This window comes from Pygoscelis adeliae, unplaced genomic scaffold (assembly GCF_000699105.1).
Source record: "Pygoscelis adeliae isolate BGI_AS28 unplaced genomic scaffold, ASM69910v1 Scaffold14, whole genome shotgun sequence".
NCBI classification, from domain to species: domain Eukaryota; kingdom Metazoa; phylum Chordata; class Aves; order Sphenisciformes; family Spheniscidae; genus Pygoscelis; species Pygoscelis adeliae.
This window is the reverse complement of record NW_008825109.1, coordinates 5,848,064-5,865,911: the sequence shown is the minus strand read 5'-3', so window position 1 is coordinate 5,865,911 and position 17,848 is coordinate 5,848,064. Positions and strand designations below refer to the sequence as shown.

General features: G+C 40.8%; 1 protein-coding gene across 1 annotated transcript in view; it reads right to left on the bottom strand.

The window, feature by feature from the left end:
* ATP8A2 (ATPase, aminophospholipid transporter, class I, type 8A, member 2) overlaps positions 1–17,848 on the bottom strand; it is a 277,748-nt gene that overhangs the window by 82,964 nt on the left and 176,936 nt on the right. The window contains exons 25-27 of the mRNA XM_009327758.1: positions 17,129–17,190; positions 16,712–16,768; positions 12,336–12,443 (exon numbers count right to left, since the gene is read on the bottom strand). Coding sequence (XP_009326033.1) covers positions 12,336–12,443; positions 16,712–16,768; positions 17,129–17,190 — 227 coding nt within the window. The remainder of the gene's footprint in view (positions 1–12,335; positions 12,444–16,711; positions 16,769–17,128; positions 17,191–17,848) is intronic.

Below are 17,848 nucleotides of genomic sequence, written 5' to 3'. Positions count from 1 at the left end.
CCTGCATCCCTGCCAAAGCCCTGCAGAAATGAGAGCTGCTGCTGCTGCCAGGGTTTATTTACACACATTCCTGCCTCAAATTGAATTAATGAGCATAATTTAACTCAGGCAATGTCCTCCACAGCTCTTGTTTCTCTTTGCCCCTCTTGACATTTCTTTCTCTCACACAACCCTTCTTGTAGTCTGTCTTGAAGCAGTATCTAAAGTGATTCTGGTGTAAAAAGTAATTGCAGACGCATTTTATCTCCCATTTGAGCTGATAAACTTATACATATCTGCTTACAGCCTACTTTATGGAAAGCCCAGGATCCCCTTAATGAGTATCCAGAAGGTTAACTTGAACTTATTTGCTCTGTTCAATCCAAGTTTGTCAGTTTAGCAACGAGCTTCCAGTTTAATCACTTACAAAAGACCCAACCTTGGAAAGAGCTCCAGAATGCAACAGATGAGAGCAATTGATGCTACAACATATCTACAGCTGTTAACATTCACATGCTATATTTAGTAAATCTTTTCTACATAGGTCTCCAGTCCATTTTTGCTCTCAGAAATCTGAAATTCTGCATCCACAGCGTAAGGGGCCTCAACATTAACAAGCCCTGCAGGCACTGTACGGACACGTCACATACAGGAAGCTCCTGTTATGCCACTAACCAGACCGATGCAGCATTTCCCACATGTTATGTCAGAGATAGAGCACAAAAATATTTCTCCAAATATTCACCCATGTGACTAACAAAGCCCATTCTCCCCTCCATTATCACCCTGTACAAGGTGTGTGTCTCTCACACTGTGTATATTATGTGAGGCTTGAAAGCCTTAGAACAAAAGCCATGTACTTCTACTAGAAGACTGTGGGAGAAAAGGAACTAAACCTTTAATGATAAATACATTTGCTACATCAGCACTTCACAAGCATCATGGACAAGAATATTTCAGCAACACTTTAAACCCCTAGATCTACAGGAAGAAAACAGATTGCTTGGCACATAGCAGTTTGGCTTTCTAGGAAAAGTATTCTCTTAGGAAGTTCCCACAAGACCGTATCTATCCACTTAGGCTGATTCATGGAGAGGATTTTCCTTCCCCTAAACAAGACTAACAAGATCCTTAAGAATATTTCAACGAGAAATCGATGTATTCCAGGACTTGTGATTGAAACCACAACAATTTCTATGGACCTGAGTTTGCAACCCCCACAAATAGAAACTATTCAAGTAGTTCCAGTAAAATCAGTAGGACTGACTGTGTGAGACACAGCTACAAACCACGATCATATAAACAGGCAGGCACTCTGGGATGGGAGGAGTTCAAAGGATCATCCCAAGATGAGCCTCTCCTGAAAAACTTACTCCTGCTGGGGAATGTAAGACTAATTCTGAGGCACACATGTCAATTCTCTTCCGCATATACAACATCAGAATCCAATACGTACAAAACTGCTTGACACCCCATTGCAGAAAGTAGCTTGAAGTGTGAAGGCAGCAAACAACTGGAGGAGGGGGTGTGTGCACCTTTGGCTGTCCAAACTGAAATTCTGAACTCTCAAGCAGAAGCCTGCTCTAGCTGCAACTGGTACAGGCTGGTTGTAAATTTTGATAACATTTAGACTAAACAGAAGTGGCATGTCCTGAATCCTCTGACTAATAAAGAGATATGAGACATTACCCCCAATTACAAGGCTGATCATGTGTTGTGCTTCTGCATACAGACTATTTAGATGAGGAAAACCAGGGGCTTGGGGTTCCACGCCAAAAACAAGGGTCCACGAAAAGAAGTGATTGTCTTGGAAAAAAAGGGGGAGACGGTCTGGAAAGAACAAGGTGAACATGCTGGCTGAAGAAAAGATCCTGGAAGTGGCAGAAGATCCCAGAGAGCAGGGACATGGATAGAGATGAATGCCGGGGAACGGCCAGGGACCTTGACCAGTAACACTTGTGGGTGGTCAACACTGACAGCAGTAGCACAGCAGGAACCAACCCAACTCTCCGCCCAGCTTTCCCAGGCCAGCAGTGACCTCCCTGCAAGGAATGGAAGTCGAGACCTAGGGAACATAACGCTGTGGTAGGAGAAAGTGAATGAGAAAAATCAATTGGGTAAGAGTGCTAATCTCTCTCATTCTGAAATAAACCCCAGATCCACTACAGGTTGTCATTTACTTTGTCTTGCCTGTGACAGCCAGCACTTGGCTAAATTTTAGTCCTTGCAGGCCACTTTCATTAGAAGCTGATGCAGACTATATATGGCTTTAAAACAATTCTGCTTGCTTGCACAAGAAAAGCATGATAAACACTTATTCTTCTGACTTCTAACATCAGAACACACCTACTCTTCACAGTCCCAGCTCTAAATCCAGCCAGTAATTTCACTTAAAAGATCCCTCTTAGTCCCCTCTCTGGCTATTTCCAACTTTTCAATATAATTCCATGCCCCTCAGCAATATTTTCTCCCTTACACACAGTTGAAATCAAATACACTTGTTACTAAATGTTTATTGGGTTCTTGGAAAACATTTTGGATTTTGTGGCTGCCTTTCATACATCTTTTGGTTTGTGTGAAGATGCCAGCAATTCAGGAGTTCAACTGCTCTTCAAATATGTTTTGAACAAACAGCAGAGGTGAGACCCATCAGCTCAATGAGATTTTGCCTAACCCCAAATGACCACAGCACTTTTTATAAGTACCTAAGGAAAACAGTTTGCCAGAGCCTTACTTTTTGTTGTTGTGCTCCCGACCAGATACCTATCTTGTTACTCCATATGCTCACTTCTCCCTCCTCCTTTTTTTAACATTTCTTTTTGTATTGGCATCCAACTTTATAAAAGCACAATGAAAGTCAACCGTATAACACTATCAAAGAAATTCACCATCACTTCCTCTGATTTCTGTATCGAGTGGAGAACCTTCACTTGAATTTGGAAAGGCCTTCCCTGAATGCAGCTTCTGTTGAAGCAAAGCTTGAAGTGGTTACTTTTCATCCTTCTTTGAAATAGAAATAGCCTAAAAATGTCCCTTTTTGGTACATCTCTCTCAGATTCTCTCAGAACCCCATAACAAGAATATCTCTTCCACACATGAAAATAAAATGCCAAACATTGGCTGTTCCAGTGAACGTACATACACTGTTGGATAAAACACTGCAAGCAACAGCCTACGTACTACATGAATCATAGTACTAATAAAAGACATACCAAAATAAAACCCTTTAGATGTTTACTAAAACAGATGCTTGCTCCAAAATATTGCATAAAACAAGTCTTTGCAAAGGTGATAGTCATTTTTTGTACAGTCTAAAAATCACACTCTGCTAACCACATTATCTTCTCTTCTTGTCACTCACACATTTTGCACACCCATGCAATGGCAAGCAATGAATTGAGTATGGCATGGAAACTTCGAAAGCCAATGTTTCTTCATTCTATCCTTTATATTCCTTGCCCTCTCTCCAACTAAGAATCCCACTCCCTCAGCATCTCCTTTGCGTAGTACTGTGTGCAGCTCACAGACTATTGCAGGTGGAACTGATGGCTGGTAGGTGTTCATCCTCTTCCTTCCCAGAAACCTTCTGAAAATGAGAAATGCTCTGAACATGCAATTTCAATCTAAATGACTCCATCACTTTAGAGAATGAGATGAAGGAAATAAGTTTGCATATAATATTGTTCTGGTTCATTTCTTTGAAATGAATTGGCATCTCCCAGCTGCTGAACAGGGTAAGTAGTGGTAAGAAGCACCTTCAGAGAAATGAGAAATGCTGTTTGACACCATGAATTTGGGCTGATTCATTGAAAACAAAAATGCCATTTTGTGTCAATTCTAACATTTCTTCTACAGTTCAGCCACTGTACTGAATCCTTCCTTCTCCTCCTCCAGCATCCTCCAAAAAGCACTCCATGCCATAGAGAAAGGATGTTTATACTTACTTGTCTTTTTTTGTGTGTGACAACACTACTGTCCAAGCTTTCTCTGCATTGGCCTGCTGACTCTACAGTAAGCACCAAATTGCCTTCAGTCATATACCAGAAAAGGGAGATATGTCCAGAGCTGCAAGATGGGGCCCTGCAAGATGCTCGGCAAGAGACTGCAGCTCTTAGAAGTGGAAGAAACTCGCTTCCCAACATCAAGCTACTGAGAAATGCCATTGTTGGGTTTTATGCTACAGAGACTGGATGGCACATCCAGTCACAAGTGGCTCCTTCACACTTTAGGCTATGTCTTCCTATCAATCCTATTGAATCACGTACTACTCAAGAAAATGCATCTCTCTGGAAGTGTAAGTGTGTATCTGCTTAGTACCACTCTTACAACACTGTTACTCTTTTCCACAGTCTCCTTCTTATGCCTTCTGACAAGGTTACTGGTATAGAAATACCAGCTCAAGTGATACACGTACCCAAATGAGAAATTACACTCCACAAGCCAAATAGGTGCAGTTTGACTTGCCGCACAGACACCCAAAGGCACTCCCAAAACTTACAGCATTCAGGTTAGAATTGCTTTTTGTTGGCCAGGTCCACCAAGAGAGAAGCAGCACAAGATACATCAGTGCCACCAGCTGTCGAGTTAACAGGAAAGCCGCAGGGGACAGACTGCACTGGCTGACACACAGCAGCGGGCAGGGTACCTGGGAGGGCCGCACTCCTTCCAGCCTCACTACTCCTCAAGCCTCTGTACCCATGTTTGCCTTAGAACAATATAAGAGAGATCATTTCCACTCCTCAGGGCTTTTTGGATCAAATTTTGACATAATACAATTGGGAAGAAATGATCTCATGAAACGTATACTGTAGGGAGGAAGGGGAATAAAGGTATGTTTCAAGTTGATCTGGAAATATTTTCCCACATGAAATAGTTATGCTTGTCTCTTACAAAAATGCAATCCAACCAGTGCAGGAAAGAAACAGTGGCATGGAGCATAAACTCAGCTAAACAAACAAAAAAATCCCGAAACAACCCCCCTTTATAATACCAAAATTAAAATAAAAACATGACATGACCCTCCTGTCCCCAGGGAATGAAGAGAAAAGCCACATCCCAACCAAACCCCAAATATCTGCTATCTGGGCTTTCCTGCATCCATCAGAAAACAAAGCAACTTAAGTGTGACCAAAGCAAGCTATAAAACCACTAATTCCAACTCACAGTCACCTCCTGCCCTCTGGAATAGATCCCATCTGCTGCTCATCTTATTTCTAAAGGAGTCACAGCTTCATTGCTATAAGCTTAAACATTCTTTCAAAAGCCATCTTACATACACAGTTACCCTACCACCTTCCTTTCTTTGTGTCCTAGAGACTATAGGAACAGTAGCATATTGATCTCTCTGCTTTCATGTCCTCTCTCTCCTGCCCATCCTCATCATGCCAGACCATTTAGGCAATAAATTCCACGTAGGAACAGGATGTTGCTCGATGCCTTCACACTGCCTGGAAAATGTGGCTGGTTCCCACTTATGACAACCACAGACAGGAGTACCGAATAGTGAACATGGGCAGAGGCAGACCCAAATCTCTTGGCTCTGAAGCCTCTCGCATTGCCCTCCAGCCCACCCTACCCATCCCCCATGTAGCACGCTTCGCCTACTAAGTTGATCTGCAAAAGATGCCACTGCAAAAGGGGCTGAGCACTTTGCAAGAGGCATAAAAACTGTTTGGCTACTCTCCAGTTATGCTATCCAACAGAAAAAAAGTTTTTTCTTTTACCAAGATGCACACAAAGCCTTGTCATACATGACAAACCCACGCTGCAGAGCTGTTTGGTTTTCCTCCTCAAGTTTCTAATACAGAACTCAGCCTACATCAGAAATGCTCTGATCCAGTATGGCAAGTCATACGTTCTCAGTTTGTCCTTGCTCGTCAATGGGGCTCAAAACACAGACCCTTTTTTGTAGACATGAGTATTAGTACACACTGCCTCTGGTACAATACAGTAGCTGCTTTTCTATATTTAAGAGCCAGCTGTTTCTAATTAAGAAAATACTGGATAGGATATCTTCCAAACATCTTTCCCCAAGCATGCAACAAGGCTTCGCTACTTTTAAATAGATGAAAAAGTGATTTGGGGAAATTTTGAAGGACATTGAGCAACCCTGGGCTCCAAATTGAAAAAAGATGCAATTTTTGAAGCACAGTCCATTACCATGGAATGATAATTCTATCCTGAGTGAAGGAGCTTGTTCCTGGACACCGCTATACCCCACTCCAAAACCAATAAATCTGGATAATCCGCCAATTACACAGAAGTGTAAATGTTCTGTGTGCGCACTACATTTCTGTTTAAGCTACTGAGCAGCATTTAAACTTGTTAAGGCTACCTGATCTCCAAACAGACATTGGCCAGACAGCGTGGCTAGCATCCAGGTTGCACTGCAACACTGAAGGAAAACCAGCTGACACCCTATGCACCATCTGTACAACCTGTAGGTAACCGTTTATCTCCACTCACTTTCCTACTGCTCCCCCATCTAACACACTAGTCTGCTAGCCACAGTTTTTCTGCAGGGCAGGAATAAAGACCAAAGCAAAGGTGGACACATGAAGACTTCAAAGGAGTTTGAAGGCCAGCTGACTGCCTTGCTCTGCACTGCCAGTTCCCAAACCAGAACGAGTTTTTATGCTCGTGGCTTAACCCTGTTTTCACTTGGCTCTGTACAAGAAATGCCAGCACAGCGCTGGGGGGCACAGCTGCATATACAGTCCTGCTTTAAAGCCTTCATGAAATACTTCCAAAGGAGAAATAAGTCTGGGACACCTTTTAGAAATATTTAGGATAGGTTCGCTGCAGAGTTGCCAAATAGGTAAAGTGGCATGGGCATGGTTTTTTTTGGGGGGGGTAGCCTCCAGAAAACAAGCATGTTTAATCTATTAGGTTCACATTCAGGAGTTATTAAAATATCTATTTTCATTATCTCAATTTTTTCATCTTTCTGGTGTATGACATAGAACAACACAACACCAGGGACCTACAAGTGAGAGATTCATTTCTGAAAGCTACATGTGGTTCAAAACCAACCAACCCACTCCTTCAACAGATGCTTAAAAATATATGCATGCTTCATTAGTCTAATTTGTGTGCTCAGAGCCTAGTCTAAAACTGCAGAAAAAGTTCCAAAACCACATCAAGTGCCACGGAGACCACTGTGCATAATAATAAAAACAAACATGATCAGCAGGCATTAAGGACCTCAATCTGCAGGCAAAGTCTAATTTCTGCCTAACAGCTGGATGAAGCATTTCCACCAACCAAAACACTGACACCACAATGTAATGTGCAACCGACTGCAGACAAACAAACCACAATCAGAACAGCCAATTTTCTAACTAGCACCAAACTGCGGAAATATGAGAAGCCAGGAAGAACAATAACTGAGACCTCTGGAAAAAAGATTCAAATGTAAAGAGAAAGGCAAAAAAATTCTGGAAAACACAAAAATGTACATTAAGCTGTCAGTATTTCAGTGTGGATTTGCAAGAGCAGTAATGTGAAACCTGTTTATTATGTTACAATAATGATTATTATCTTGCCTCCAGGTTTTTTTGGTTTTGTTTTGTGTTGTTTCCAAGTCTTCCAAACCAAGCAGGTTTCTCACACACTTCGGCAATAACTGAATCACAAGATTTAGGAGAGCTTCAGACCGAAGGCCAGCTACTAAACTGGCCGTGCAACCAGGGTCCATCAGACCCTCTAGATCACCTCCCACCCTCAAAAGCCAACGACCTAGTGGAATAGCTAAGGTGAACCTGTCTTGCTAATGGCATATGCAGAGAAGAATGGGAAACTTTGCTAAAAGAGAGATAGATGTTTTCTTGACAAACCATTAATGTGAGTAAGTCCCGCTACTGTCATGTAGGATCAACCAGAGATCTCGATTACTGGAATATTTTAAAAAGCACCCTTAATTCAGGTAAAGCTGACGCATAGCTTCCTTAAAGTCTTTATGTAAGTAGACAAATAACCTAGAAAGAATTTGACAGTTGAACTGGAAAAAAAGAAATGTCTTCTGTTAAGGATGTGGGCAGCACTAGGAAACAAAAAGCAAGCCTGCCATTAGAGCTGTGAAAGCATGAGAGAGGCTCTTACATGTAGCTGTTTCCACTATGCAGAAGCGGAGCCGTTGGTACCACAATTATTTGGATTGTGTTTTTGATGAATATCCTCTCAATTGCAGTTGTACAAAAGTAACTGGGAAGTGCAGTAGCTCCACCTTCAATACCGCCAGCCATGAGGAAGCTGGAGGCCTCAGATGAGAAAGGGCTTCCTAATGCCATTTTGAGATCAAAATAATGGGTTCCAAACTCAAAACGATTCTTAAACCTCAGTTCTGAGATATTACCACATAAAGCACAAAGAAAAGTGTAAAAACCTAGAAATTACTAACCTGCACTTTGGATTAACCACAATGTATGACCTCTCAAAACCAGATTAAAACCCCCACTCTTTTACTCCCTCTCCTCCAAGCTGAGGAAATGAGACTGATACTAATCTTCCTGAAGACATTTCCTTAATAGTAACAACAACCAATGAGGCAGAGACAAAACACAACACTTACATTAAGGGAAATAGATTGAAAAAAATCACCAATCAATAGTAGTCCTTTCTTCATCCACAACCAGTAACAGATGCTTCAGAGGGGTGGTGGGAACACCCCTTCCCTGCCACCCCTACTCTCCCTTAAAACACTAAAAATACAGTATTTTAGCTTGGGGTGGGGAAGGAAGATAGCTGTTGTTCTTCATCTTGGATAATGTCTGGATCAAGACATAAAGTGTGATCACTCTCATACACATATATAACATCCTCTTGTATACATACACACGCTGCCAGGTATGTGCATGGGTGGCAATACCTGCACACAGACTTGGATCCCATACGGTGTAATTTTATTCCCATAAACCTAAAGGATGCTACAATTCCTATGAAGAAATCCATACAAGAAAACAATATGAGCAGCATTTCACTCACACCATCTGTATGACATATTGAAGAAATGAGCACAAATGTTATTGCTCACTGTTCCCTTTGGGGCACCAAATCCCCATCCCCCAGGCAAACAGAATACTCAATATTGCATGAGGGCAGGACCATGGCTAATGAGCTGGTCAACAAAATACCACTGGGTTATGAGCCACAAGCCCCAAAAGTTCAGGAAAAAGATAATGTAAAAGGCACTCACATCCTTAGAGCAGCACATCTCTGTACCGCCTCTTAATTAATGAGTATCAAAGTGGGTAGCACTTTTTAAAAACATAGGCATCTACTTGTTTCCAACAATCTGTGGTGGTAAGTCATAACTAGTCATAACTACTGGAAGGTGGGAAAGGATTTACATATTGTACAAAATGCTGTCATCTGGAAGTGTTCATCCAAACAACAGTCAACTCCCATACAAGTATCCTGGCTCCAAAGGCAAGACAAAAAAAATAGGCACTGACTTTTCTCAGTGTCACGGTTCTCTGCAAATACAAGAAGAACTTCTCTTAAAAAAATACAAATATTCAGGAAAGCCAAGAGAGCTATCAGAGGGCTTCCTTGGTCTTGCATTATTGCTTCTGATACTATTAAAGGAAAATATTATTTGGGTGTCTGAAAAGGTTCCCCCAAAACAGCTGAAGTACCAGATGTCATACTATTGGAAAACTTCTGTTAAGGACTACTGAGGTTTTTATCACAGCTTTGTCTTATTACATTACATGTATTCTATTATGAATACTGTAGTGGAAACAGAAGAAATATGTTGACTCTTTGACAACAGGGTATAACTAAGTTGCTTCCCTTTGCCCTCAAGGAGAAAAAAAAAGGTATTACTTTCCCTGTGAGAATGCTCAAGATACTATGGCCAAGAGAAAGAAATACTTAGTGAAAATGGTTTAATAAACCCCAGCAGAAACAAAGCATCTTTTCACATACTTAAAAGTCTGCAAGGCTCCATGCTGACATTTGATGAATGGACGGAATAAAATGTTTTGCACCTCCTATGCCTTCTACTGATGGCACAAAGTCCTGGCTGGCACAGATGCTAGATGAGTATTACAGTTAAAAAGAGCTCCCTTCAAGTGCTATTGGATTTGCATAGTATGAGGAGCTAGAACATTCTGCAGTTCAGTTTATTTGAAGATAAACACACTAGCAAGATTTAAAACCAAAACAAAGTAAGCTTTTCACTGTCTCATTTTGCTTTTAAGATACCTTGATTATAATGGAGAAAAGAAGATAGCAGGAGTAAAGGAATAGCTTAAGTCTGGGAAGCAGCAAGGCAATTCATTTCACTGACTACAGCCTAGCACAATCCCAGCTCATTTCACCATGAGCTGGTTTTATGACAGCAACTGATTACTCAAGAGACTTTGCATAAGTTAATGCAAGTGGTAAGCAAGTTCACTTTACCTTGGGAGCTTTCCTTGATTTTCCAAAAGCATAAAGGAAACAAAAAAATCCACTCTCTTCCACTGCTGCTCCTTCTCTCAAAAATACAAGGAAACTGTGATAGAATGGTTGTTCCCCCCCCCCCCCCCCCCCAAAGCCATACGACAGATTATTTCTGACTGCTTGTATTCAAAAAGTGTTTTTCTAGAATGATGAACAATCCTTAACATATTTGATTGATGATTATTGACCCAGGGACAGCTCCACAAGTACTGGACTAGACACTCAAAGTAAATGTGTTCTCCATTAAAAGAGTACATTAGATTATTTTCATCTCAGCAAGATATTACTACCACTTCTCAAGTCATCATGTCAGAAAACCAGAGCATAAAACTAATGTTTAAACAGAAACACTTTAAAAACATATTCAAGGAAAACCAAAACCTTATCAACATGAAGCTTTTGTTCCGAGACCTGTGGTTTATGTCGGAGCAAATGTTGATGAACAACACAACATGAATTTTGTTGCAGTTGCAATTAAAAAAAATAGGAGCTACTTTTGAAAAAAAAAATGCAGCACCAAGCTAAAGCTGATAGTCTGTCCCTTCTTGTATGAAGGAACAGCTCACCTATTGTTTGCATTTTAGAAGGCTGACATGTTAATGGTAGCACAACAAGTCTGCTGCAGAGGACAAGCAGTTCGTGGCTCTGCCTGATACTCAAGTCAAATTTCTGCTCGATACATGAAAATGTGAATTAGAGCTACTGATGCTGTATGTGCTGTGAAACACACAAAGATCACCATGAAATACTATCAGAAGACTAAGGCTTTGTCTGTCAGTCACTTACTTGCTGATCCCAGCCTGTCAGCTGTCACTCTCTGCTGTAAAAAGCTATCCATGAAAATCTGCCATAGCCTCCATTATCCCCAGTGTTTTAGCACAAGATAATAAAATATGTATTGGGTCAGAACAGTAACAAAATCAGGCCTGACCGCTCTTGTTGAGTACAAACATGAGAGTAACCTCAAAAATCTCTAATTGGCTTGCCAACACTTCGCATTTTTTTATTATTTTCTAGTCACAAGTGTGACATGAGTTAAATATGCTTAGATTCTTTGTTAAAATTATTAGTTTGCTTTTTTCTTTGTTTCATAAACAGCATCTTTACATTAAAGAAAACTCCAAACTTATTACAAAATACCTTTTCCTGGTCATTTTGACAGCAGTTCCACTTCTACGGAATAATTTTTTACCATGCATTTATTAATTCCTTCATTGTTCATGGTAACCCCCTATTTTAAATATGCACAAGCTCTTGAGTGATTTTGACAGGCTTGTGACTCAATCTTCTCACCACGGGTTGAAATAATGACGCCGAAGGGAAAATTTTGCCACCTGGAACTCAGCTGACACTGAAGGAACAAATCCAGAATTCCTCTAGTATTATAAAGGGATCAGTAACATATCAGCTTCCCTTCTGCTTCTGACCATCTCTTCTTAAGTAAATTCTGGTTTATTTTAAATGAATGCAGGAAAAAAAGGAACAATACAAAAGCAAAATATATGGAAGAGAAAGAACCCACAATAAAAAAAACCAAAACCCCAAAACAAATAAACTAAATCTCTACCTGGCATTTTGTCAAACACACAAAGTCTTACTAGGAAGGCACTAATGAAAGAGCCAGTTTCACTGCTATCCAAGTGAACTGAAAATTGTCATACAGTATCCACAGTGCATATAATCACGTATGATGTCACTTTTGGGGAGAAAAGCAGCTCTTCTAATGAGGAGATTAAGCTAAATGAATGCAGGGATTAAAAAAAGGTTAAAATGAAGTACAAGCGCGCTTACTGGAAAACAATTCCTTTCCAAGCATTGTGTGAGTGTTCAGGAAGCAGCAAGCAGCAGCGCTGGCGACAGCGGGGCGCTGTGCTGAGCAGCTTACTGTGCAGCCAAGCATTCGTACTGACCTGCCCCAGCATGTCTGGTGCGATGGGAAACGTGGGCCAGATGGCCGAGTAGACACCGAAGAACATCACCCAGAGCAGCATGCTTCCCCAGACGGCCAGGTGACTGAACTGTCAAGGAGCAGGTAAAGAAGGAGAGTCAGCACAGGGCACTTCCTTCATCCACCTAACCTATAGATATTTCTCTGTTCAGGTCGCTGTCGGTCTCGCTCAGGCCTGTCTACCACACTTGGTTTCAGGCCAGTAGCACAGGTTGTTTAAACAGCTTAAACCAGTTCTCCTCTTTAATCTTTGCCTCACGACAGGGCAGACAGATAGTCTTCTCAGCCAATCTGTCTTACTTGGAGCTCCAAAAACTCATCAGATTTTCCTTGGAACTCTGATTTCTCTCATCTAGCTCCTGCTTCCTGTTGTGCACATGCCAGGTTCAACACATACATCACGGCAGAAATTTTCAAAGGCTCAGGTTAAAGTTCACATGGACAAATCCCTTATGGCGGAGTGTATGCATACAAGCCATGTGCACCACTCATATACCTTTCACAGAGGAAGATTCAGTGCTGTGTAATACACTACCACAATCAACATCTACTGATCAACTTGCTTTTTTTGTTTTAAAGGTGTCCTAAGTGATTTACAGATATGCAATGCAGTTTACATCTTTACAGGTTCTTTAGTCTGTAGACTCACTAAGAGTAAATAAAAGCAGTATTAAAGTGACCAAGAACATGTCCAGCACAGACTTCGTTTCAGTAGCATTAAAGAAAGTCATTTTTCCTACACACCCGAACTGTTTTGCTGTTCAGGATGATTTAAGCTGTTTTACTTTTACACTGCAGTGGATGGAATCAGTAATTTCAGTTGCAACAAGCAACTGAGCTCATTATTGGCTCCAGCTTTTTTGGATGCCAACAACTCCTGTGGCTGATGACTTTGGCTCCAATTCAGAGAAGTACCTGCATAAATCTTAATTACTAATTACATATGGGTTTAGGAACATGGGAACAAATTCACACACTGGTTGCTGTGGTGGACACTGTGTTTTGTTTAGTTCTCAGTTTTATACTTTCTATTTGATGATTGTATTTGTTGACTTTTTGAACAGTATGTCTGAGAACCAAAGAAGTGTCTAACTGAGTATTGTATTCTGCCCGCTGTGAGATAGATACAAACTTCTGGAAGGAAAAGATTGCTCCTCCTCTGGAAGCACTGAGCACCCTCCGAAGGGAGAGCTTTCTCCAGCACAGGCAGCAAAAACAAACAAGCAAGGAGTCTGCAGCACCAGTGCAGACTGGCAGATAGCTGGGAGCAACTGGAGGCTGCCTTACAGTAGAAGCATTCATATGGCAAAACGTCAGAGGCGATGGAAAGTGCCTCTTCTAGGCACTCTCAGAAAACTGGAATTTTGTTCAACCCTAAAAGTTGTTGGGCTAATGAGCGGGACATAGGATAGGCCCCTTCCTGGAGAGACACAGTGGGCAGAAAGATTGTTTTCAAATTTTGCTATTTACTCTATTTCACCCAGGGACCAGCGACTGCTTAATTTAAAACAAACAAACCAGCCACGTTTTTTTGATTCAGTTTTACTGTGAATAAAACTAAGAGCTGGAAGGATTTTTTTTTTTTATTTTAACACTTTGAGGAAGGGAGGGATTTTATCCTTTCAGTCTACCTGCTTTTCTGAAAACTAGGGACAATTCATGTCAAGATTCTGACTCAAATAAAGCCCTGCCACAGTGAGCAACTGTACTGCTTAGCTCCCCAAAGAACAAGTACTGCAAGGCTGCTGCAAGAATTCATCTTAAAGAAAAGCCAGCCCCATCCAATGGCAGAACAGCACCAGCACTGCTTTCCCAAAAGGGCACGACACCTTCTCTTGAGCCACAGCCCTCCTTCCAAGCAAGCGGACAGAAGGCTCAGGATAGCTTGGACTGATGCTTCCAAGCTGCAAACTCTACAGACTTTAGGATTAAAAACAGTAAACATAAAAGCAAGCAGGGAAACAAATCTAAGATATACTCTTATTTTGTAGGAGGTATATTTATGCTAGGGAAATGACTTTTTTGTCTCCCTCCTGTTTTTCTTTCCAGTCTGCTGGTAGGACTTTTGAGTTTTGCAGCTCTTCATCTTGCCCTTTCCAGCTCAGCAAAGCTTTTGCTCATTTTATGTTGTCTTTATCTTCTTCTCATGGTTGTCCCAATCATCTCTTCATTTCAGGCTTGTAGCTGCCTGAATTGCTTCTCTACCTTTAACAGAGCTTCTGCCCTCCTTGCCCTGCTTGGAAATGTTCCTTATACACTCACCCCACCAGCCTTTGCACTGTTGATTCTCCACTGATCTCTGTCATTTACCCCTGAAGAATTCATGTGCAAACCAGAAGCAAGTCCATCAGATGTGTTAAATGAATGACAGTCAGAAAAAAGAAATCGAGGCTGTCACATAAAAACTAGACACACTGTATGGCTATCCTGTGCATCCTATTTATCTGAAATAGTTCATATAGTCTGGTAAAACAGTGAAGAAAGCTGTGCGTGTTTGGGAAAAAGCCTGCTGCAGTGTTCCAGATAGGTAACACGTAACATGAAGCTGCTCCACACAGCTCCAGTGTGCGGATTTTGTTATGCATCATGTTACCACTTTTACCAAAGCCTTTCTTTCCACACTACCTACTGGATATACCAGGCTCCCAACCACTCTGAATCTGCAGTATTTATTTAAAGCTTTCAGTTGAACCCATCATGTTCTCCCAAGTGGCAGTGTCCTTCTCACTCTCAAGAACAAACTGCATGTAACCAATCCACTTGATGATGGAGAAGTGGCTTAACTCAATGTTGTACATTTAATACTTTTCAAGTAACCTAAAGATTCTCTGTGTGTTGCTTCACTCACAGCTGAAACAATAATTGTAACCAACATCAGGTTCCAAGATCATGAGAGTCACTGGTCCAAGCAACGGGACGGGAATTAGAAGTGTATATAGAAAAAAGTTGATTCTGAACACAATGACTTTTCTGTGCATAACAGTAATTTCTCTATAAAATGCCAGTGTTACAGAACACTGAGATCTACTAAACATTATGGTATCTTTTAAAATGAAATTTAGAAAAGAGGGGATCATGATTATCCCCAAGTGACTGAAAAGATACCAATTACCCAGGGAAGGGGAGAGAGGAGGAAGCATCAAATAATTCACAACGTAACAGGATCTAAACAGGCTCACATGCCTCCAATGCAAACTTGGATATATCCTCGTCTAGTGCATGAGGGATTAATTTAAGTATTTTTGCATTTTAAAATATTGGTATACAACACAGAATTTATGCATAAGCAACAGCAAAAAAAGAACAGATTTTATTTTCAGATGAGAGAATGAGGCAGAGAATATTAGCATCTCCCGAATAATTAAATAACCCATACAGATAGCATTTCATCTTTAAAATTCAGAACAGATATCAGCTCATTAATCTTAACAATTTCTCTGTGAGGAATGAAAGAAAACATTTTACAACTAACAGAAGCAAGGAGGTTACGGAGATTTAAGCCAAACCCCTCCAAGAAACTGGTAAAATAAGAATATGAGAGTCCTCAAAACAGCTTGGTCTTGAGGGCAGAGTGTCTTAGTATGCCATGAAAACTAGAGTCCCGGTAAGGTATCTCATAGGTGTGGAGAATCAGGGACTCCATCACAATCAAAGATTAGTGTTTCAGAGGGGCTGGGGGAGAGAAGGGTGTTGAAGGTTCATCACAGTAACCCTCCTACCCCCCATATTCTTTAGAGGTCACTGCCCTGCCAGATTTCTGACACCTACCAGTAACAGAACACTCACTCATTGCAAGTAAATGACTCAAATCTAGGAATCAACATAACCATTTGATTAACATCCTTATTACTATAAGTTTCCGAACAAAAAAATCTCATCCAATGTGAAGTCACTAGTGCTTTTTACTAGCTTGAAAGACATTTTCAAAGCTCAGTTGTTTATCTGTGGGCAGACACCTTTCATTCCCTATCGCATTAATTTTTAAAGGAGCTACAGAGTAGAAAGATGACGTTCTTCATCTATTTCCTCAAGCAATTACAGTAGTATGTTGATTTCAAAGTTTTCTCAATTTTAAATATTTAGAGATGTTGCCAATATATTTTTAGTGTTCTCTTCCCACTTCTGACAGACTGCCCTTTTTCATCACACATCGTGTGATCTACGAGTTCATTCTCCTCTCACATCCTGCACTTATGGAGCTTAGCAGTTTATCCTTACACAAAAGTTCTAATTAAAGACTGAAGCCTCAAATTAGTTTTTTAGTACTTCTTTTCTGTATTAATACTTATTAGGGAGAAAGGTGTGCTAATAAAATAAAAGATACCGAAGAGCACTTACTCTAGTCCACGCAGTTGTTTCCAAGCCAGCTTTCAGACAAACAGTGACTACAACATACTGAAAGGAAAAAAGAAAAAAGGCAACTTCAGTATTAACACTTTCAAATTCAAAGGTGTTCATGGCCCAGTCTCCCCTTTACACCTAAGAAGTTTCTACCATTGAGGTACCAACCCAGGGCCTTGGCAGTGTGGGATGGGGGAAGGACAGAGCAGAAGATATTGTTGGTGCATGTCAGGGGCGGGGGGGAGGGGGGAACAACAACAAAAAAGAAAAAAAAGAGGGAAAATCATGCACACAACATAAGTTTTATTTTATTTTGCTTGTATACTTTCTTCTGGTTTACACCATTTTCTCATGGTATAAAAGAACTGTAAAGAAATTTTACCATTCAAAAATTGCTAGGATACACAAACTTACAGTGTAAACTATGTTTCCAACAAATAAGTAGTCAATTCCCTGGCCATTTGTGAATACTGCATCTGAAAGAAAGAAAAATTATCACATTTGTTAATCAGTTTATCAACAGAATGGATGAAATAACAAGGAGATTTTCAGGAGAAAATAACCGCTCCCAACCTTGCCTTTTAGAATGTCTAAAAGCACTTTTAAAAGCTGTGAGATAATGGTAATGCACAAGCTGTGCTAAGCCAGGCCTCAGACACAATGCTTGGATAGAGCATATATCCATAGTCCTGGTTGCCAGAAGCCATCCCAGCAAAAGGGGAAGTGTTTGCCAGACCCTAATGTGTAGTTTGTCTATAAGAGCTGAGGTATGCCAGTGTCACTTCTCTCGCTATCTGTTCTGTACTACTTATTGACACCTCTAACGGATCCCATTATTTGCTGTGCCTGTGGAGAAAAAGCCTGTAAAACGCCAGCTGATCTGTGGTGAAATGGAGCCGAATTAAGAAAAGCCACAAAAGATTCATCTACAAAGGACACATGTAGTATCTAAAATATCTTACTGGAGGTTAATTCAATAACTGAGCAGCATTCAGTCCCCATGCACCCTTTCTCTAGTCAAGTGTGCACAAGGGTAAGTACATGTTAATCTATCATTTGAAAGTGCCAACCTTGGCAATACTTCAAATGTCTGTTTAGTCTTTCTTAGCCCTTGTTGAATAAAACCGGAACACC